At 50.3% G+C, this 21,781-nt stretch overlaps 1 protein-coding gene across 1 annotated transcript in view; it reads right to left on the reverse strand.

Annotated features, from left to right (window-relative positions):
- The window catches only part of DOCK5 (dedicator of cytokinesis 5), a 152,972-nt gene that overhangs the window by 60,550 nt on the left and 70,641 nt on the right, over positions 1-21,781 (reverse strand). The window contains exons 13-20 of the mRNA XM_075346467.1: positions 21,533-21,658; positions 21,333-21,457; positions 21,152-21,250; positions 15,153-15,225; positions 14,869-14,972; positions 11,358-11,526; positions 11,174-11,271; positions 1,055-1,144 (exon numbers count right to left, since the gene is read on the reverse strand). Of these exons, the coding sequence (XP_075202582.1) occupies positions 1,055-1,144; positions 11,174-11,271; positions 11,358-11,526; positions 14,869-14,972; positions 15,153-15,225; positions 21,152-21,250; positions 21,333-21,457; positions 21,533-21,658 (884 nt within the window). The remainder of the gene's footprint in view (positions 1-1,054; positions 1,145-11,173; positions 11,272-11,357; positions 11,527-14,868; positions 14,973-15,152; positions 15,226-21,151; positions 21,251-21,332; positions 21,458-21,532; positions 21,659-21,781) is intronic.

Consider the following 21,781-nt stretch of genomic DNA (forward strand, 5'->3'; position numbering starts at 1 on the left):
ATTCTAATCCCTGGTGAGCCAGCGGAAGGGTGAGAAACTGTTGCCGGTTACATTCTGTGGTTATGTGCTATCTGCCGTTAATTGTTTGGGGATCCAATAAAGTCTTAATATTGTGATTCCCTCATCCTGTGTTGTCTGAGTAGTGTTCCGCCCACGGTTAAGGAGGTCAGGCGTTCATTTGGGATGAGCTCTGGGCCATGCTATCTTTCTAAAGGAGGCTGGATTAGTGGACGAAAGTACCCACTGACCCCCGTGTCTGCACAAGCACCAACACAGAATTCACTTCCTGTTAAATTACTCGTTTTGGCCGAAGGAGGGGAGAAGGAAGCCGGAGCTGATTGGACGCGGGGCTCGAGTGACAACACGACCCCACGTGAGCCCCAATCAGCGCCGGTTTCCTTCTCCCTGCCTCCAGACCAAACGAACAATCAACAGGAAGTGAGCTCACTTCCTGTTGATTAACTCATTTGGTCCAAAGGTGGGGAAAAGGACGAAGGGCTCGTGTGACAACACAACCCCATGTGAGCCCCTGCACCGCGATCCCGGACACCACTAGAAGGGACCAGGAGGTGAATATAGGCTTTATTATTTTACCTGGGGAAAACATGTGGAATCCGAAGGGGGTGTCCAAGTAGTGGATAACCCCTTTAACCCTTGACCCTAAATATCGCAGTAGGTAAATTTTGTCCTTTTGTTCTTGTTTTTATGTTTTCTGTTTATTTCTTCCCTGATCTCACCCTGCAGTGTTGAGATCCTTATACCAAAACTGGGGCTTTGCTCATGTCTTGGGCTTCTGATCTCTCCTTATGTCTTATCTGGTCAGAGAGTCACCTATACTTTTTTTTTCTTTATGCACATGTTCTCCTAAGCTGTAATAATGGTTTTTTTTTATGTTTTGCAACAAAAACTAAAAAAACAAACAAAAAAAAAACAAAAAACAGTCTTTATTCATGGGAACACCACTTTAAGAAATGGGAACAGGAAATAAAACAGTAAAAAAAAAAAAAAAAAAAAAAAAAAAAACATGGGGAGGAATGGTGAAGCATCATCTCACCAGGGCATCAAACACCAGCACGTCACAGTTTTCCTTGTCTTGTGCCTCCATCATGATGTTGAACAGGGCGTCCAGTGTGTCCTGCAGGAACTAAAGCGACCAGAGAAGAGGAAGAAGAGGAAGAAGGCGTCAGACGCTGGATGTGCTCACATACAAGACAAAGGACACATTCTGGAGGGGAAGAATTATCTGATCAGATCTCCATCAAAGCCATAGGCCTACGAGTACTGTACAGAGACCCGGTCCAAAAAAATAGCTTTATTTATTTTTCTCTCCAGCCTAAATAATGAAGGGAATTTTGTTTACTTACCGTAAATTCCTTTTCTTCTAGCTCCTATTGGGAGACCCAGACAATTGGGTGTATAGCTTCTGCCTCCGGAGGCCACACAAAGTATTACACTTTAAAAAGTGTAACCCCTCCCCTCTGCCTATACACCCTCCCGTGCATCACGGGCTCCTCAGTTTTGGTGCAAAAGCAGGAAGGAGAAAACTTATAAATTGGTCTAGGGTAAATTCAATCCGAAGGATGTTCGGAGAACTGAAGACCATGAACCAAAAGAACAATTCAACATGAACAACATGTGTACACAAAAGAACAACCAGCCCGCAGGGAACAGGGGCGGGTGCTGGGTCTCCCAATAGGAGCTAGAAGAAAAGGAATTTACGGTAAGTAAACAAAATTCCCTTCTTCTTTGTCGCTCCATTGGGAGACCCAGACAATTGGGACGTCCAAGAGCAGTCCCTGGGTGGGTAAAAGAATACCTCGATAAAAAGAGCCGAAAAACGGCCCCCTCTTACAGGTGGGCAACCGCCGCCTGAAGGACTCGCCTACCTAGACTGGCGTCTGCCGAAGCATAGGTATGCACTTGATAGTGTTTCGTGAAAGTGTGCAGACTAGACCACGTAGCTGCCTGACACACCTGCTGAGCCGTAGCCCGGTGCCGCAATGCCCAGGACGCACCCACGGCTCTGGTAGAATGGGCTTTCAGCCCTGAAGGAAGCGGAAGCCCAGAAGAACGGTAGGCTTCGAGAATCGGTTCCTTGATCCACCGAGCCAAGGTTGACCTGGAAGCCTGAGAGCCCTTACGCTGGGCAGCGACAAGGACAAAGAGCGCATCTGAACGACGCAGGGGCGCCGTGCGAGACACGTAGAGCCGGAGTGCTCTCACAAGATCCAAAGAGTGCAAATCCTTTTCACACTGGTGAATTGGATTAGGGCAAAATGAAGGCAAGGAGATATCCTGATTGAGATGAAAAGGGGATACCACCTTAGGGAGAAATTCCGGAACCGGACGCAGAACCACCTTATCCTGGTGAAACACCAGGAAGGGGGCTTTGCATGACAGCGCTGCGAGCTCAGACACTCTCCGAAGTGATGTGACTGCCACTAGGAAGGCCACCTTCTGCGAAAGACGTGATAGAGAGACATCCCGCAGCGGCTCGAAAGGTGGTTTTTGAAGAGCCGTTAGAACCCTGTTAAGATCCCAGGGTTCCAGCGGACGCTTGTAAGGTGGGAATATGTGGCAAACTCCCTGCAGGAACGTGCGGACCTGCGGAAGCCTGGCTAGACGCTTTTGAAAAAACACGGAGAGCGCCGATACTTGGCCCTTGAGAGAGCCGAGTGACAAACCCTTGTCCATTCCAGATTGAAGGTATGAAAGAAAAGTGGGTAAGGCAAACGACCATGGAGGAAAACCGTTATTAGCGCACCAGGATAGGAAGATTTGCCAAGACCTGTTATAGATCTTGGCGGACGTAGGCTTCCTGGCCTGTCTCATGGTGGCAATGACATCCTGAGATAACCCTGAAGACGCTAGGAGCCAGGACTCAATGGCCACACAGTCAGGTTGAGGGCCACAGAATTCAGATGGAAAAATGGGCCTTGTGACAGCAAGTCTGGGCGGTCTGGAAGCGCCCACGGTTGACCCACCGTGAGATGCCACAGATCCGGATACCACGACCGCCTCGGCCAGTCTGGAGCGACGATAATGGCGCGACGGCAGTCGGACCTGATCTTGCGTAGCACTCTGGGCAGCATCGCCAGAGGAGGAAACACATAAGGCAGTCGAAACTGCGACCAATCCTGGACTAACGCGTCCGCCGCCAGAGCTCTGTGATCCTGAGACCGTGCCATGAATGCCGGGACCTTGTTGTTGTGCCGTGACGCCATGAGATCGACGTCCGGCGTTCCCCAGCGGCGACAGATCTCTCGAAACACGTCTGGGTGCAGAGACTATTCCCCCGCGTCCATGCCCTGTTGGACGAAGAGGATTGGGACTTGGCTGAGGGCCGAAAGGACCGAAACCTCGGTTGTATTTTCCGTTGCTGAGGTCTCTTCGGTTTGGACTGGGGTAAGGACGAGTCCTTTCCCTTGGATTCCTTAATAATTTCATCCAATCGTTCGCCAAACAATCGGTCGCCAGAAAACGGCAAACCGGTTAAGAACTTCTTGGAAGCAGAGTCTGCCTTCCATTCGCGTAGCCACATGGCCCTGCGGACTGCCACCGAATTAGCGGATGCTACCGCTGTACGGCTAGCAGAGTCCAGGACGGCGTTCATGGCGTAGGGCGAAAAAGCCGACGCCTGAGAAGTCAAAGACGCAACTTGCGGAGCAGAGGTACGTGTGACCGCATTAATCTCAGACAGACATGCTGAGATAGCTTGGAGTGCCTACACGGCTGCAAAGGCCGGGGCAAAAGATGCGCCTGTGGCTTCATAGATGGATTTCACCAGGAGCTCTATCTGCGTGTCAGTGGCATCCTTGAGCGATGAGCCATCTGCAACTGATACTACGGATCTAGCCGCCAGTCTAGAGACTGGTGGATCCACCTTGGGACATTGAGCCCAACCCTTAACTACGTCAGAGGGGAAGGGGTAACGTGTGTCCTTAAGGCGCTTAGTAAAGCGCTTGTCCGGAAATGCTCTGTGCTTCTGGACAGCATCTCTGAAGTTAGAGTGATCGAAAAACGCACTCCGTGTACGTTTGGGAAACCTAAACTGGTGTTTCTCCTGCTGCGAAGCCGACTCCTCTATAGGTGGAGGTGGGGGAGAAAGATCTAGCACCTGGTTGATGGACGATATAAGATCATTTACTAAGGCGTCCCCCTCAGGTGTATCAAGATCGAGGGCAACGTCAGGGTCAGAGCCCTGAGCTGCGACGTCCGCCTCGTCCTCCAGAGAGTCCTCAAGCTGAGACCCCGAGCAGCGTGAGGAAGTCGGGGAAGATTCCCAGCGAGCCCGCTTAGCCGGTCTGGGACTGTGGTCCGTGCAGGAGTCCTCCACGTGAAACCTAGGGGCCACCCCGGGAGCACGCTGCGGCGCAGACCGAAAGGGGCCTGGAGGCGATGATCCAACAGTGCCCGGGGCCTGTGTAAGGACCGGTCTGGACTGCAAGGCTTCTAGTAGCTTGGCAGACCATTTGTCCATAGACTGAGCCATGGAATGTGAAAGCGACTCAGAGAGTTTCTCAGCAAAAACTGCAAACTCTGTCCCTGCCGCCTGGACAGTGGAAGCAGGAGGGTCTGCCTGAGCCGAGGGGCCCACTAGTGACCGAGGCTCCGGCTGAGCAAGTGCAACAGGGGTCGAGCATTGCTCACAGTGAGGGTAGGTGGAACCCGCAGGTAACATAGCCCCACAAGAGGTACAGGTTGCAAAAAAACCCTTTGCCTTAGCGCCCTTGCTCCCTGTGGACGACATGCTGTTGTCTCCTAGGAGAGTGATCACTGAGGGTATATAGCCAAAAGTAAACAACCCGGCCGAACAGAGAAAATATATACATATATATATATGTATATGTATGTATATATGTATATCTATACATATACATATACATACATATACATATATATATATATGTATATATATATATATATATATATATATATATATATACTCCGGCACCCTAGGGGGACCAGCACCGGGTGACCGGTGTGGCTTACCGACCGCCCAAAGCGGAGTGTGTGTCCACCAGATTCCCTGCCTTAGGTCTCCCAGAGCTGCAGAGCTCGTTCCTGAAAATCCTCCACCAGCAGAATGTGTGTAAAAATGGCTGCCGGAGCTCTCAGGGGAGGAGGGAGCCGTGGGCGGCGACTAGTAAAGTGCGGGAATCTGGGGCCCCACAGTGATCAGTGAGGGGGGGGGGGGAAACATAAAGTATGCTCCAGCCCTCACTGCCGACATCAGGTCGACCGTCCCGCCCTTACCCCTGACTGGCAAGCCCGGGGGCGGGAGTTATGGTACTAGGCCGCAATGAAGCCGGGGACTAAATTTAATACCGCGGCCGACAAACAGGCTCGGTCGGCGCGGAAGTCCCGGTCTTCACAAACCAGCAGCTGGTGCAGCGTCTGTGAAACAAGCGCTCCATGCACAGTCCCCATGGGGACACAGAGTACCTTTAGATGCAGGGCCCTGTCCCTGAGGATACATAGACTCCTGTCCGGCAGATTCCCACAGGGGCTGCGGAGGGAGCCCGGTCCCAGTAAATGGATGACCGGTCAGGATCCCACTTCTCCCAGAGCCTCTAAGGGATGGTGAAGGAAAACGGCATGTGGCTCCAGCCTCTGTACCCGCAATGGGTACCTCAACCTTAACAGCACCGCCGACGTAGTGGGGTGAGAAGGGAGCATGCCAGGGGCCCTGTGGGGGCCCTCTTTTCTTCCAACCGATAAAATCAGCAGCTGCTGCTGACTAAAATGGGAATGCATGAGTGGATGTGTCCCTCCTTCCACACAAAGCATAAAACTGAGGAGCCCGTGATCCACGGGAGGGTGTATTGGCAGAGGGGAGGGGTTACACTTTTTCAGTGTAATACTTTGTGTGGCCTCCGGAGGCAGAAGCTATACACCCAATTGTCTGGGTCTCCCAATGGAGCGACAAAGATATATATTATATATATATATATATATATATATATATATATCTATTCCGGCACCCTAGGGGGACCAGCACCGGGTGACCGGTGTGGCTTACCGACCGCTAACGAGCGGAGTGTGTCCTCCAGATTCCCTGCCTTGGATCCCCCGGAGCTGCAGAGCTGTTCACTGAGAAGCCTCCACCGGCAGAATGCCAGAAAATGGCTGCCGGAGCTCTCAGGGGAGGAGTGGGGCCGTGGGCGGCGCCAGCAAAAGTGCGGGAATCTGGGGTCCCCACAGTGATCAGTGAGGGGGGAGGAAGACATGCAGGATGCTCCAGCCCTCACATCCGACGTCATGTCGGTAATCCCGCCCTTACCCCTGACTGGCAGGCCCGGGGGCGGGATTATTGCGACTAGGTCGCGATGAAGCCGGGGACTAAATTTGAGGCCGCGCCCAACAAGCAGGCACGGTCGGTGCGGAAGTCCACCGGCCTCCTCAATTCAGCAGCTGCCGCGGCTTCCGGGAAGAAGGTGCGCTCCCTGCACAGTCCCCTATGGGGACACAGAGTACCTTTGAGTTGCAGGGCCCGGTCCCTGAGGTCGAAGAGGCTCCGGTCCGGCAGGTTCCCACAGGGGCTGCGGATGGAGCACGGTCCCAGCAAATGGATGACCGCTTAGGATCCCACTTCTCCCAGAGCCGCATAAGGGATGGTGAAGGAGACGGCATGTGGCTCCAGCCTCTGTACCCGCAATGGGTACTTCAACCTTAACAACACCGCCGACATAGTGGGGTGAGAAGGGAACATGCCGGGGGCCCCGTGGGGGCCCTCTTTTCTTCCAACCGACATAACTAAGTATGAGATGCATGAGTGGATGTGTGCCTCCTTCCACACAAAGCATAAAACTGAGGAGCCCGTGATCCACGGGAGGGGGTATAGGCAGAGGGGAGGGGTTACACTTTTTAAAGTGTAATACTTTGTGTGGCCTCCGGAGGCAGAAGCTATACACCCAATTGTCTGGGTCTCCCAATGGAGCGACAAAGAAATGAAATTTTTAGCTTTTTTTTAGCCATTGATATATAGATCAAAGCAATGTAGTGCGCATTGACCTTTCCTCGCGCATGCGCATTACAGTACTTTGCTCTGCCCTCAGCCGGGCAGACCAAAGTGCGCATGCGCAGGTGCGCAATGGAGGACGACATGTGGATGTCGAAGGACGAGTCATCCACACAGGGCTATGAAGGAGGACAGCACTCGCACAAGATGTAGGAGGCATCGGACCAAGAGTAACGACACATTGGACCAGACCACCCCCTAGGTGAGTATTATAAAGATGTTTTTTATGTTATACAGACCGGCCTGGTCTCTAATATACAGTATTCTAGAACGCTGTATATAAGAGCCCAGTGGTGGTGGCCACAGCTTATAGGGGACAAATCTGGTGACAGGTTCCCTTTACCTTTCAGCATTCTAGCAGTCATAACTTTTTAAAGTGTATGACAAAATACTAGTATGATGTCTTGGTTTTTTGAGTTTTCTCTTTTATGGATATTATATATATATATATATACCGTATTTTTCGCTTTATAAGACGCACTTTTCCTCCCCAAATTTTGGGAGGAAAATGGGGGGTGCGTCTTATAAAGCGGTAGCGGGGGGGGGGGGGTCCTGTCTGAAGCGATCGGGCGGGTGCCTGTGGCTGCATGCAAGCGGCCGGGTACCTGTACTTGCATGCAGCGGCAGCCGGGTACCCGTGGCTGTGTGCGGGCGGCAGCGGGTGCTGTGTGGGGTCGGCAGCCAGGTACCTGTGCTTGCATGCGGTGGCAGACGGGTACCCATGGCTGTGTGCGGGCGGCAGCCGGGTGCTGTGTGCGAGCGGCAGTCGGGTGACCGTGCAGGTACCCGGCTGCCGCCCTCACACAGTCACCCATCTGCCGCCCGCACACAGCCATGGGTACCCGGCTGCCACCGCACGCAAGCACAGGTACCCGGCGGCTTGTACGCAGAGTGGGCGGGCAGCCTGCTGGCTGCCACTCTGTGCATGCGGGGCGGGCGGCTGTGCAGCTTACCAGTTGTCCGCGGTCCCACTTTCAAATGATGGCGCCGGTGGAGCTCTTGGATGAGAGCTCCATCTGCGCACGCGCTGCTCCGGGAGTCAGCGCGTGCGCAGATGGAGCCCTTGGATGAGAGCTCCATCTGCGCATGCGTCGCTCCGGGCGCCATTACTTGAATCGGGACCGCGGACACACTCCACCACTGAGCCGTCGCCGCCGCTCCCACCACTGAGCCGCCGCCGCCGCCGCCGCTGCCACCACTGAACCGGGACCGCGGACACACGCCACCACTGAGCAGTCCCTGCCGCTGCCACCACTGAGCAGTTGCCGCCGCTCCCACCACTGAGCCGCCGCCGCCGCCGCTGCCACCACTGAACCGGGACCGCGGACACTCACTGCACCGGCCTGCTGCACGGCTCTCATGCCACGGCTGCTGCCGCCACCACGGACCCCACGGATCCTGCCACCGCGGACACCACCGTGCCTGCAACCACGGACGCCACGGCACCTGCAACCACGGACCCCGCTGCCACTGACCTGCCGCGCCTGCCAGCACAACCTGTGCCTCCTGTGACCCCGCTTCACCACCACTGCTGCCCCCCTCCGGTAAGAGAACATCGGAGTATAAGACGGACCCCATTTTTCTTTTTTTTACCTTTTTTTATGTCTAAGTTTGGGGTGCGTCTTATATTCCGGTGCGTCTTATAAAGCGAAAAATACGGTATATATATATATATATATATATATATATATATATATTTCTCCCCTCCCTTTGTATATTTCCCCCCTCCCTTTGTATATTTCCCCCCTCCCTTTGTAATTTGCTTTTTATTTCTTTTACACTCATCACCTTAAATAATGTAATAAGTTTATAGAACAATAGAGGTAATAACCAAAGTTAGTATTTTAATTGTTGTTCCAGATTTTCCTATATAACCTAAAGCCAGTGCTATACTGGTGCCATCATGCTGATTCTATACATACCTTTAGTTGTAAGATTGGATGTATAGTTTCTGAAATACAGGTAAGTAAAGTTTGTGAAATGCACTGTTATTTGATTGATAGAAGCTGCAGAATATCTAATAGGTGGTTTTGCTAGTTATTCCCGCCCCTGTCTGCTGCCTGTCCTTTCTCCCCTGTCTCTGTTATTACAGGTGGGGAAGGAGGGAGGGAAGATAGGCAGCAGACAGGGGCGGGAATAGCTAGCAAAACCCGACCCACCTATTAGATATTCTGTAGCTGCTGTCAATTAAGTAACAGTGTATTTCACAAACTTTACTTGCTTGTATTTCAGAAATTATACATCCGATCTCACAACTAAAGGTATGTATAGAATCAGCATGATAGCACCAGTATGGCACTGGCTTTAGTTTATCTAGGAAAATCCTGATGGTTGCTCCTCTTTAAATGTACTTGCATAAATACATTGTTCAATTAGTTTTGGTAGGGTCTACCTCTGTTTGCCCTAATTACCGGCATCTTGGGCAGACAGTCCTGGTTTTCTTCTATAGACTCTGGGCTATATACCCACCCACTGCCATGGAGATAAATCCTAACAGTTGTAGTCCGGCTCATCTTAGTTGAGGCTTTCAATAATTCTCAGCACGGAAAGGCCCTTCCTGAACCTTTAGGCCAAAGACTCCATAGCAAATACAAGATTGTTCCAGCCGACTCTTAATTAAAACATTTCAAACTTTATTATTTCATAACATAAAAATTAGTGCTCACAATGGATCCAAGCATGATGTAGTTCCCTACGCATTTCAGACTAAAAAAAAAAAAAAAGTTCATAATCCTGGGTCAAATGGATTTTTTTTAAGTCTGAAAACTGTAGGAGACTACATCATTCTTGAATTTATTGTGAGTGGCAATTTTTATGTTATGAAATCAAAAGTTTTTGAAATTTTTTAATCAAGAAACGGCTGGAAAATCTTCTATTTGATGCATGTAAATCACATGACATGTGACAAGACCAATGGAAGGTTTGCTTCTTGGTATACAAAGGGATAAACAATGGAGCCCAGAGTAATTTCTGATCTGCATCGTTAGACCCACTGATGCATATTGTTGTCACAGGGGTGTACGGATGGAACAGGGGCTCCTGCGCTGTCCCTTATCTCGAAGGTAGACTTGATGGTAGCCAGGTTCGAGCCTCCAACATGGCCCTGTCTCCTGTCCAAGCCCTGATACTACTTGCCCCCACCCGGGGAGCGGAGCGGAAACCCAGTCACCAAAACCCCACAAATAATCACAGACAAGGGTAAACGAAAACTCATGCACACTGCACTCAAATACAAAAGGAGGGACAATATGTAAACTGGGGAGTAATGCAAAAGGGGTAGGAGATAAATACACAACTGGAAGACTCACACACCATGCAGAACCGCAGCTTGAAAATCCCCATGCATCTAGATGGCAACAGGAACCAGGAAGCAAAGCTATATCCGACACTCAGCCCCAGAATCCAGAAGCTTATAAAGGCTGGAGATGTTGATCAGCAGCCTGAGCTCCCAGCAATTGATCACAGGCCAGCAGAAAATAACTCCCGCTGTGACGAAGAGCAGTGAAGCCAGAACCAGCCGATGCACATAACAGGCTGTGCAACTAACGAATCCAAAGCAGCTTGTTGGACTCTGCAGTGTGTACAGAGTCTGACGCCGCCATGACACCCAGCGCGTGCAACGCAGAACACCACACAATTGTATCCGCACTCTTGCTCCTGATTGCACTAGCACACCGGCGCTGCCCAGCGCCCGTAATCATCTTAGCCCTTCAAAAAAGAAGGAATGGCGGCAACCCACTGGTAGATATGAAATGGCAAATTTATTGCACAAACTGCGGCATAGTTACATAGTGCAGGAGCGCCGGACGACAGCCGTTTCGCACCACACAGGTGCTTCCACAGGTCTGAATTCGGACCTGTGGAAGCACCTGTGTGGTGCGAAACGGCTGTCGTCCGGTGCTCCTGCACTCCCCCTCCCCGTGTTTGCTGTAACTATGCCGTAGTTTGTGCAATAAATTTGCCATTTCATATCTACCAGTGGGTTGCCGCCATTCCTTCTTTTTTGAAGCTCTTTTTGGATCCTTATCTTCTGGCAGAGCACCACGGACATCGGCTGGAGGTCCGTGTTCCACGTGAAAACCTCAGATCAGTGAGTACACACCTGGGCTTGCAGTGCCTAGCTTTCTTTCCTTTTGTCATCTTAGCCCTTACCTTCATGATTTCACTTCCATCCACTTCCATGAGTTTTCGGAGTGCTTGATAGATAGGTCGAGGATTAGAGCGCCAGTTCAGGAGACCAAGTAAGTCAACTGGTAGAAAAAAAAAAACAAGTGAGAGTCAGGCCAGCCATGTATCTTACAATATACAACATAAGTCCATCCGATCCCACACTCACCGTTCTGGGTCAGCTTGGTGGAGCAGATCAGGGTGGCAATTTGGAAGCTGTCCTTAGTAGGAGTCAGGTTGGGCGAGTGTCCTTTTGGAGAACGGACTTCCTCCTCTTCCTCCTTAGTGGCCGGGAGCGATAAATACATCTTGGCGTCATCTGACTTCTTGCTATCTCCCTACATCAAGAGAAGTACAAGACATTTTGCATTAAATCCAATTTGCTCATCAAAATAAGTAACAAAAACCAAGGAAAATATGGAAATAACATCCTCACAGCTTAGTACTCAAGCTGAAAAAGGGCAGATTAGATGAACCTGTAAGTGCTTTAAGGAATCTGTCACCAGAAAATGACTGTTCAAACCAAGCACAGATAGTTGGAGCACCCTTGGCTAAAAAGTTCAGTACACCTTCCCACCTACCTCCAATCTTCTAAAGGAGCAACGGTCAAAAAAGAAGAGGATGGTGACAGAATGGCACCTGCCCCTACCTGGCGTCCCCCCACTTTGCCTGATATCCGATGGTTAAAGTTGAGGGGATATGCATTGAGCGGGCTCATGTGCTGAGGGCCGCTCCACACCCGGTGAGTTCTGTCTGTTTTTTACAGCAGACTCTGGTGACTGCTATGACTTAAGCGAGCCATGTTCGTAACCCCTTAGATACTTTATTGAACAAAGATCATGGCATCTAAGGGGTTAGACCGGAGGTGAGGAGGGGGAGATCTGTACCCATTGGGCCTTTGCAATCGCGGGAATCCAATAGATTATTTTATGGCAGCCGGGAGCTGCCCAATTCAACACCAATGGGTTCCCTCTGTTTTACACAGAGGACACTTAATAGTAACTGTTGTGATTGGAGGGAGCTCTGATCGCACCAGTTTAACCCTTTATGTGCCATGATCAGTGCCATAGCATCTAAGTGGTTATAAGGGGAAAAGGAGAGACCCCCTCTTTGTCCATTGGGCCCCCGCAACGCGATCACCGGAATATAGTGGGTTGTTTAATGGCAGAAAGAGACTGAGAAAAATTGGCAAATTTGGACCTTTACCACAGGACTCCTGGAATCCACCCCTGATTCCTAGGAAGGTTTCTGTAAGGGTGAGGACCTACGAATGTGAGCCCCTCCCAGAAGACACCAATGATCTTAACATATAATAGTGGCATATTGTGTTGACTATGTGGTATTGTGTAAAGTGTGACATAGTGTGAGTTACAATGACGTTATTGTAAGGTATAATGTCAAAGGGTCGAGTCGTCTGAGCTGCAGTGTAGAAACCGGCCACAAAAGGTCACTGGTTACCCCGGGATAGGACTAGATTCCTCTGGGCTAGTGAGGGGCTAAACCTAGCCAGACAAGGAGGGGGAGCAGAATATGAGGTGATCTAGGGAGATGTATTTTATGTGTAGTGCAGTGTGTAGTGGGAAGCACGCTGGTTGAGAGCAGCCAAGGAGTGAAGCGCTGGAAAGTACTAGGAAGCAAGAACCAAGGGAAACGTTAGTGGAAACAGAAGTGAATACAGGAGCAACTTGCAGGCGAGTAGTCCTAGACAACAAGTGAGGCCAGTGTTGACCGGTGAATGTGACCCTGGAATAGAAAGGTTCTGCGTAAGTGGAAACATTGGAAGGAGGTAACTGCTCAAGGAACGAACTTTGTATGGAATCACTGTCTGTGGTAGTGGACCAAGTGAAACACACCTGTGGGTCCAGGTACCGTAGTGAGAGGACTATCTACGTTACCTTGGTGCAGGAGCCATAGCGATACACATTGACCCGTGCGGTCCCGTATGAAGAGAGGAAGGAGGTGCCCCTATTTGACCCTTGTGTTAAAAGTATCCAAGTAGTATGTCGTTGCCGGAAACATTTAAGAATGTGCTTCTGTGCTGTACAGATGTTAAGATGAAGTGTGCTGCCTGCAGGCCTATGTACCAAAATTCTCTGCCCAGTAAAGTGTGCTCTGTTTGCAACATCTTGTCTGGGGTCCTTATGAAGAATGAGGGGCTTAACACTAGAAGTCCCAGAGAGGGGTCACTTAACATTTCTACCATTGGAACCCTATGGAGCTCGAAATTCCTGGGACTTCTAGTGTTAAAGGGAACCTGTCATCAGAAATTTCGCCCAAAAGCTAAAAGATTCCCCCTCTGCAGCTCCTGGGCTGCATTCTAGGAAGGTCCCTGTTATTATTGTGCCCCATGTGAGACCAAAATAAAGCCTTTATAAAGTTCTACCTTTTTGTATGCAGCTTCTGTAAATCCGTCACGGGGGCGGGCTCTCTGCCGTCCGTTATTCTGCCCCCTGGTCCTGTATGCCGCCCCCATCGCTCCTTTCCATATCTGATGCACCGCCCACTGCTCCAGCCATCCCCGCGCATGCCCAGTGCCAGTCTCACAGGACTGAGCAGTGTGACCGCTGGTGACGTGTGCGCAGGCAAGTGATTATGGACGGGACTGTGACTGTTATCAGCAAGTACCCGGCCATAATCTCTTGAGCGCGCAAATCTCTCCAGCATTCACACTGAGCTCAGTGTAGATGCTAGACTGTATGTGCTGCTTCCAGGAATGACGTCCCTTTGTCACGTGATAGTATTTCGAACACGCCCCTATCACATGACAAAGGGACGTCATCCCTGGAAGCAGCCCATACAGTCTAGCATCTACACTGAGCTCAGTGTGACCGCTGGAGAGGTTTGCGCGCTCACGAGATTATGGGCGGGTACTTGCTGATAACAGTCACAGTCCCGTCCATAATCACTTGCCTGCGCACACGTCACCAGCGGTCACACTGCTCAGTCCTGTGAGACTGGCACTGGGCATGCGCGGGGATGGCTGGAGCAGTGGGCGGTGCATCAGATATGGAAAGGAGCGATGGGGGCGGCATACAGGACCAGGGGGCAGAATAACGGACGCCAGAGAGCCCGCCCCCGTGACGGATTTACAGAAGCTGCATACAAAAAGGTACAACTTTATAAAGGCTTTATTTTGGTCTCACATGGGGCACAATAATAACAGGGACCTTCCTAGAATGCAGCCCAGGAGCTGCAGAGGGGGAATCTTTTAGCTTTTGGGCGAAATTTCTGATGACAGGTTCCCTTTAAGGAGGAGCAGAACTACTCTGGTCCGGAGATGAAGGAGTTCATGGTAAAGGCGACACTCCACCCACACACACAAAATCCCCTCCTTTCTGTAGCGTGCCGGGCAGACGAAACAGAGTCCCTCGCCCATGGCTACCACCCCGAGCACGCTTACAGGGCCATGTGGCTGAAATGGTAGTTTATACTCTCTGAGCCCTGACGTGTCAACAATTAGGAAAATCCTGCTTCAGACAGATAAGAAAATAACTAGAGGGACAACATACTGGTGAGGATGGTTCCTGCAGGGTCATAGGCAGGTCCTTCACCAGACCAGGAGTGACCCAACTACTTGAGTTCTGAAAAGGCAATTGCTCTTCTGTGGTGATTGGCGTGGGTTTCCCCTTCGTGGACTAGTCACATTATACTCTGAGTGAATGTATAATCACTATTTTCACCTTATATATGATTAGGTTGTGAACTCCGTCCCTCAGCGTCGTCCCATCCTGGTTCATCAACCGGACGAATGCCGCTCCGAACACTTTCTCTGACTTGTCCCGAGCTGGAATAAAAGCAAAGAAAGTGAAGACATTAGAATGGTTGAAGATCATCTGGACGTTCTTCAGATTTTCCAAACCTGATTCATGAGAATTGCTGTAAGTGTATGGATGGAAAGGTTTAATCCAGACCAGACATTATATCAGCGCGACCCTAATACAGAAATCAGACCGGTGAGACTCACATTCCTGAGAGGAGCGGTGCCGGAAGTTGAATCGTAGATGGCAGTGGCTGACTTCTTCAATGGGTATAGAGACCTGGAGACAGAATAAAGGACAGGAACAATAAAATAAAAAAAGTACGACCAAGATAACAATAGAACTTAAAAGCTATTGACTCATGCAAACAACCCCCATCCATATCTCCGCTGCTAAAGACCCATCTGTAAGAGCCAACAAGTGTCCTGTTAAGGAATGATCGAGTCTTCCATGTATTATATAACATTTCGTCCCTCCTCAATCTTCCCCCACATTTCGTCCCTCCTCAATCTTCCCTCATCACCTGTGAGTGATGTTATTGAGAAGTAGAAGGAACTGCAGCAACTCATTCCCAAAGTCACGCTCGTGACTAGCAGGGTTTACCCGGTACCAGAGAAAACCCAAGAAAATGTAAAAACAGACAGGGAGCACAGGGGATACAATACAATGGAGATCCCTGCCGCTAGGGAGAGGGGTGAGGGGACACCTCCTGAACTCACGTCAAGCTGATTCCTAAGCTCCCTAGCATCCCTATACAGGTTCTTGCAACCTGTCACCAAGCCGGACACCTTAGGCCCTCAGCTAGCCCTCCACTCACCCTGGCTAGTGAGCAGGCCAACGAGGTCACTTCAGTGCAGCAAACACCACTGCTGCACACAACACATTTCTTCCAGAGCAGGCTCCTTCCAAAGTGGACCACATAAAAATGAGGATTCAGTTTCTATCACAGGCATCTTGTGATCAGATCACATGACTTAAACAGGGAAGGGGAGTGATCCCAAAGAGCCGCACCTGAGATAGGAAGCTGCAGCCAGCAACCAGGCTTAATCCTTACAGCACCATAAGCAAGGAGTTATTATCAAATAACAGTAGTGAACCTGCCAGCATTAAGGCACTGTGACCTTTTGACACCAGATTCACCCAGGGCCTCCCCTGGGCGGGATACACTCATGAGAGTAACGTTACAGAGCGGGGGGCCGAGTGCTGAGGAGCAGAGGACAAAAAAGTCACCAACACTCTCCTGATTCCATAGCTGCAGTATCCAGACCTCCTCTGGTGAGAATCTCTGCACAAACACTGCACCCGCTGGGTGCTTCATGGCCGAGCAGCTTCAGCAGCCGTACATCACCAAGAACAATGCCGAGCGTCGGATGGAGCAGTGTAAAGCCGCCACCGCTGGACTCTGGAGGAGACGTGTTCTGTGCAGGGACGGATCACACTGCTCAATCTGCATCTGATGGACGAGTCTGGGATTGGTTAATGAAGGAGAACGTTACCCCCTGATTGTATTGTGCCCCCTGTACAGTTTGGGGGGAGGAGAGATAATGATATGGGGGTGTTTTTCAGGGTTTGACCTCGGCTTCTTTATTCTAGTGAAGGGAATTCTTAATTCTTCAGTATAAGATACTTTGTACTTCTATCCAGGGGTGGGATTCAGTCGGGTCTGTCCAGTTCGGGCGAACCAGTTGTTAAAATAGCAGCCGGTTCCCTGAACCGGCAAGAAACAGCTCCGGCGATCCGGTTCTCTGTATTCACTTGTGTTAGTATCATTAAGACAGTAACACAAAGGAATCACTGTACCTCTGTACAGGCCACATTTCTGGGTTCAGTGGAGCCTGTCTGCTCCCTGACCCGGCGTGCAGCGACGTGCTGACGCTGCAGAGGTCACAGCAGTGTGAGGAGGTAGCTCCTCCTGCTGCCGCCTGCCAGCATCAGTGTGCAGAGTGCCATGGAGGACGAAAGACAGAGGACAGGACGCCAGTGCTTGGAGCAGGTAAGTGCTCAGTGAGCCAAAGATGAAGGGAGACAAGAATCTGCAGGGGAGAGGAGCCGCATAAGATGGGAACTATATGGGAAGAGGATCCATATGGGATAGGAACTGCAGGGGGAAAAGGAGAACATGGGATGAGATGTGCAGGGGAAAGAGACCATGATGGGATCTACTGGGGAAAAGGTCATGACGGGATCTGCTGGGGAAAGAGGCCATGATGGGATCTGCAGGGGAAAGAGGCCATGATGGGATCTGCAGGGGAAAGAGGCCATGATGGGATCTGCAGGGGAAAGAGGCCATGATGGGATCTGCAGGGGAAAGAGGCCATGATGGGATCTGCAGGGGAAAGAGGCCATGATGGGATCTGCAGGGGGAAAGAGGCCATAATGGGATCTGCAGGGGGAAAGAGGCCATAATGGGATCTGCAGGGGAAAGAGGCCATAATGGGATCTGCAGGGGAAAGAGGCCATAATGGGATCTGCAGGGGAAAGAGGCCATAATGGGATCTGCAGGGGAAAGAGACCATAATGGGATGGGATCTGCAAGGGAAAGGGGCCATAATGGGATGGGATCTGCAGGGGGAAAGAGGCCATAATGGGATCTGATCTGCAGGGGAAAGAGGCCCTAATGGGATGGGATTTGCAGGGGAAAGAGGCCCTAATGGGATGGGATCTGCAGGGGAAAGAGGCCCTAATGGGATGGGATCTGCAGAGGAAAGAGGCCCTAATGGGATGGGATCTGCAGAGGAAAGAGGCCCTAATGGGATGGGATCTGCAGGGGAAAGAGGCCCTAATGGGATGGGATCTGCAGGGGAAAGAGGCCATAATGGGATGGGTTCTGCAAGGGAAAGATACTATATAGGATGGGATCTGTAAAGGGAAAGGAGCCACATGGGATGGGATCTGCACTGGAAAAGCAGGCACATGGGATGGGATCTGTATGGGAAAGGTCGTCCGTTCCAATTTTAGCAGGGCTCTTTTAGTAATAATTTTTAAAAATTGTAGAAAAACCATTTAATACAATGAGACTGACAGTGACGGGAACAACTTTTGCTGGACAGTGAAGGTAGAGGAAGGTAAGAAGGGGAAAGAGATTCTACTTTAAATTACTTGTATTTTTTGGTTGAGGAAAGTGCGTGAAAATGGATGTAGCTAATAAAATGGGTGTGGTTACATAATGGGTGTGGTTACATAATGGGTGTGGTTACATAATGGGTGTGGTTACATAATGGGTGTGGTTACAGAATGGGTGTGGTTACAGAATGGGTGTGGTTACAGAATGGGTGTGGTTACAGAATGGGTGTGGTTACAGAATGGGTGTGGTTTTCAAGTGGCCGGGATTTACAGAGAACCTGTTAAAAATTTGAATCTCACCCCTGCTTCTATCTTTGTGAGAACAGTTTGGAGAAGGCTCTTTTCTGTTCCCCAATACTGTACCCGAAGCAAAAGATCCATAAAGACATGGTTGGGAGAGTTTGGTGGAAGTGTAGCGCCCCTGAACCTGTCAGGGCACTACAAGGTACTGCACCCTGTCAAAGATGCAGGGCCTACTTCTAGGGACCTGGAAGACCAGTGCCGGTAACATCAAAACACATAAACATCCCCAGTTTCCCTCTCCCAATCATTGGTGACTCAGTAGTTTGGGACCCAATGGATGGCCACCCAGGGATGGAGCCGATCCAGTCCACTAGACGACAACCAGGGGGGGGGGAGGAGTGAGACAGCAGGAGTCTGTAGTGACATTGGTAAGAGACGGACGTGTCTTCAGACGGGGTCGTGTAGCAGTGACCTACCAGGTGAAGGAGAGAGGTTGCCAGGGAGGGTACGACGAGGTACCCCTGGAACCATAGCACCGACGGGGCCCAGGGCCCTAGGTCAGGCGAACACTTCAGGCTTCCTGACAAATACCTGCACAATGAGGGGACCATCCAGGACCTCACTAACCCAAGAGTCCGAGGGCATCAGCAGTAACGAGAGAGCCAGGGGCTGGAACAGAACAACGACTCTACAGGGTTCACACTGCCCGCCGTACGGACCAGAGACCGAACGACAAACAGGAGGGGACCCCCAGACGCTATAAGCCATGGTGTTCCACCAACCAGTGAGGGGTGCAGGGGAAAGAAGCCACCAGGTTACCACACCGGCACTGGGAATAAAGGGACCAGAGGTCGAAACTAGACGTCTTCAGTGAACCAGTATTACCACTGCTGTGAGTAAACACCAGTTGCACTGCATTCCCATCGTGTGGTCTCCCTTCTTTCCACGCCGAACTCCATCATTCACCCCCTGGGGCTCAGCCCTACTTACGGAGGGCCCAACATCCAAGCTGCGATCACCACCAGCCCCAGTGGCCATAAACTGTGCAGCGGCAGCTCCAACTACCTAGCCGCAACCCGCAAGTGGCGTCACAACATAAACTCTCTAATCTCCCCAGTATATAACCCCCTTTCAAGTGACCTACAGGGTCACGGAACAGGGCATCGGCCATTACACACCCATGACACTGCATCCTCGTACATATACGGCCCGGGACTGAGTACCCCATGGCCCTGAGGTGAGTCAGAAGAACATGAGTGGCCACTCAGAGCCCGGACTTCAGCCCCAACCAACACCTAGTATGGAGATTGCGAGCCCGGCCTCCTCCCAACATCAGGGTCTGACCTCACAAATGCTCTTCTTGACAAAGGGGAAAAAATTCCCACAGAATCCTCCAAAATCTTGTAGAAAACCTTCCTAGAAAAGTAGGAGCTGTTATCGCTACAACAGGAGCCAACTCCATATTAATGCCTATGGATGTAGAACAGGAGATCAGGAAAGATCAAAGAGGTGGAGGATGGAGGATGGAGGGGCACATACCTTCCCCATTTAGAGTAATTCAATAAATATAGAAAATAAAATAAATATAAATAAATAAAAATATATATCAATTAAAGAAAAAATAATAAAGCATTGTAAAAAATAAATAAATAAATAAATAAATCTCCCCAAAAAATGCACAGTATTAGTTATTCTGAGGGACACAACAAATTTGGAATAGGTGTCAGGTATCATCAAGAAGAATGGACAAAAATAATCCCCAATTCTGTTTAACCCCAAGATCAGCTTTTGTATAGAATTTCTGTACTGATACGAGGGTCATCCATGCACGCAGGCGGCTGAGCACCATTCACACATGGGAGACACTTGGGTAAATTGCAAAGGAGTCAAATATTAAAAAAAAAAATTGGGGTAGGTCCTTAAGGGGTTAATAATTCTTTCCAGAACTATATACATTAGGTAAAGGGTATAGGAGAAACTTCTGGAGATGTCCTAAGAGGCCAATAGACGTCCTATGAGATCCTTGATTGTACTATTTTCCTGTATGCCGGCTGTCTTGCAGGAGGGAGAGGAATCCGCTGGCACAGCAGCTGCCAACATAACAGAGCGGCCCCTCCTGAGAATGCGGAAAATTACACATAAATATCACTGTGAAGGTGCAGACCAGACACTACGGCAGTCACTGTGCGGAGGACGAGACCTTCTTCTTCTGCTCCACCCAGAAAGACGTGATCGTGGTGTCCAGTATGTCTCATCTGCTTGTGCCGCACAGAGTATCAGGAATATTATTATTAGTGATGAGTGGGCACTACCATGCTCGGGTGCTCGGTACTCATAACTAGTGATGAGCGGGCACTACCATGCTCTGGTGCTCCGTACTCCTAACTAGTGATGAGCGAGTTCTACCATGCTCGGGTGCTCAGTACTCGTAACTAGTGATGAGTGAGCACTACCATGCTCAGGTGCTCGGTACTCGTAACTAGTGATGAGTGAGCACTACCATGCTCGGATGCTCGGTACTTGTAACTAGTGATGAACCGGCACTACCGTGCTCGGTACTCGTAGCTAGTGATGAATGAGCACTACCATGCTCGGATGCTCGGTACTTGTAACTAGTGATGAACCGGCACTACCGTGCTCGGTACTCGTAGCTAGTGATGAATGAGCACTACCATGCTCGGGTGCTCGGTACTCGTAACTAGTGATGAGTGAGCACTACCATGCTCGGGTGCTCGGTACTCGTAACTAGTGATGAGTGAGCACTACCATGCTCGGATGCTCGGTACTTGTAACTAGTGATGAACCGGCACTACCGTGCTCGGTACTCGTAACTAGTGATGAATGAGCACTACCATGCTCGGGTGCTCGGTACTCTATGAGCATAGAACAGATGACTAACCTTGACCGTCTCGTACCAGCTGGGCTGCTTGACTTGATAGTACACCACAGATTTATACTCGGGTAGTCCTTCCTGTCCAGCTCCGGGAATGATGGCTTTCTAGAACGAATACACAGTCTGAAGAGCTCCTTCTTGGCACCAGGAAAAAAAAAATCCATAATGTGTGAAGCCCAGATTGTACCTCCAGTAAATTACCATCGTGGTCATGGACAGATATCGTCACCTCCACATTTTTTGGAGTTTTCTTCTTGCCCTTGTCAAACTCCCCGTGGATCAGAGTGATATAAATGTCGTTCCGAACATCTCCTGTAAGATGAGAACGGAGAAATGTGTCATAGACTGGTATGATAACAAAGTATGGGCCAACGCGCTAATATATACCGGGCAGGATGATCTCTGGGAAACCCATCTTCCGGGCGACAGCGGTAGATCTGTCCACCAGATGGGAATATTCCTTCTGTACTTGGTTCAAGTCTCCAGGAAGAAGCTTCAGAGAAATCCAGAGTCCTGAGACCAAGGAAACAAATAACGGAAAGGTCTATTGAGATCTACACAGCATATCCCTGATCATATCTACTTGGGTTCTCACCAGGAAACCTGAAAGTCCTTAGGTCTACAACAATCTGGAGG

This window comes from Anomaloglossus baeobatrachus, chromosome 4 (genome assembly GCF_048569485.1).
Source record: "Anomaloglossus baeobatrachus isolate aAnoBae1 chromosome 4, aAnoBae1.hap1, whole genome shotgun sequence".
NCBI lineage: Eukaryota > Metazoa > Chordata > Amphibia > Anura > Aromobatidae > Anomaloglossus > Anomaloglossus baeobatrachus.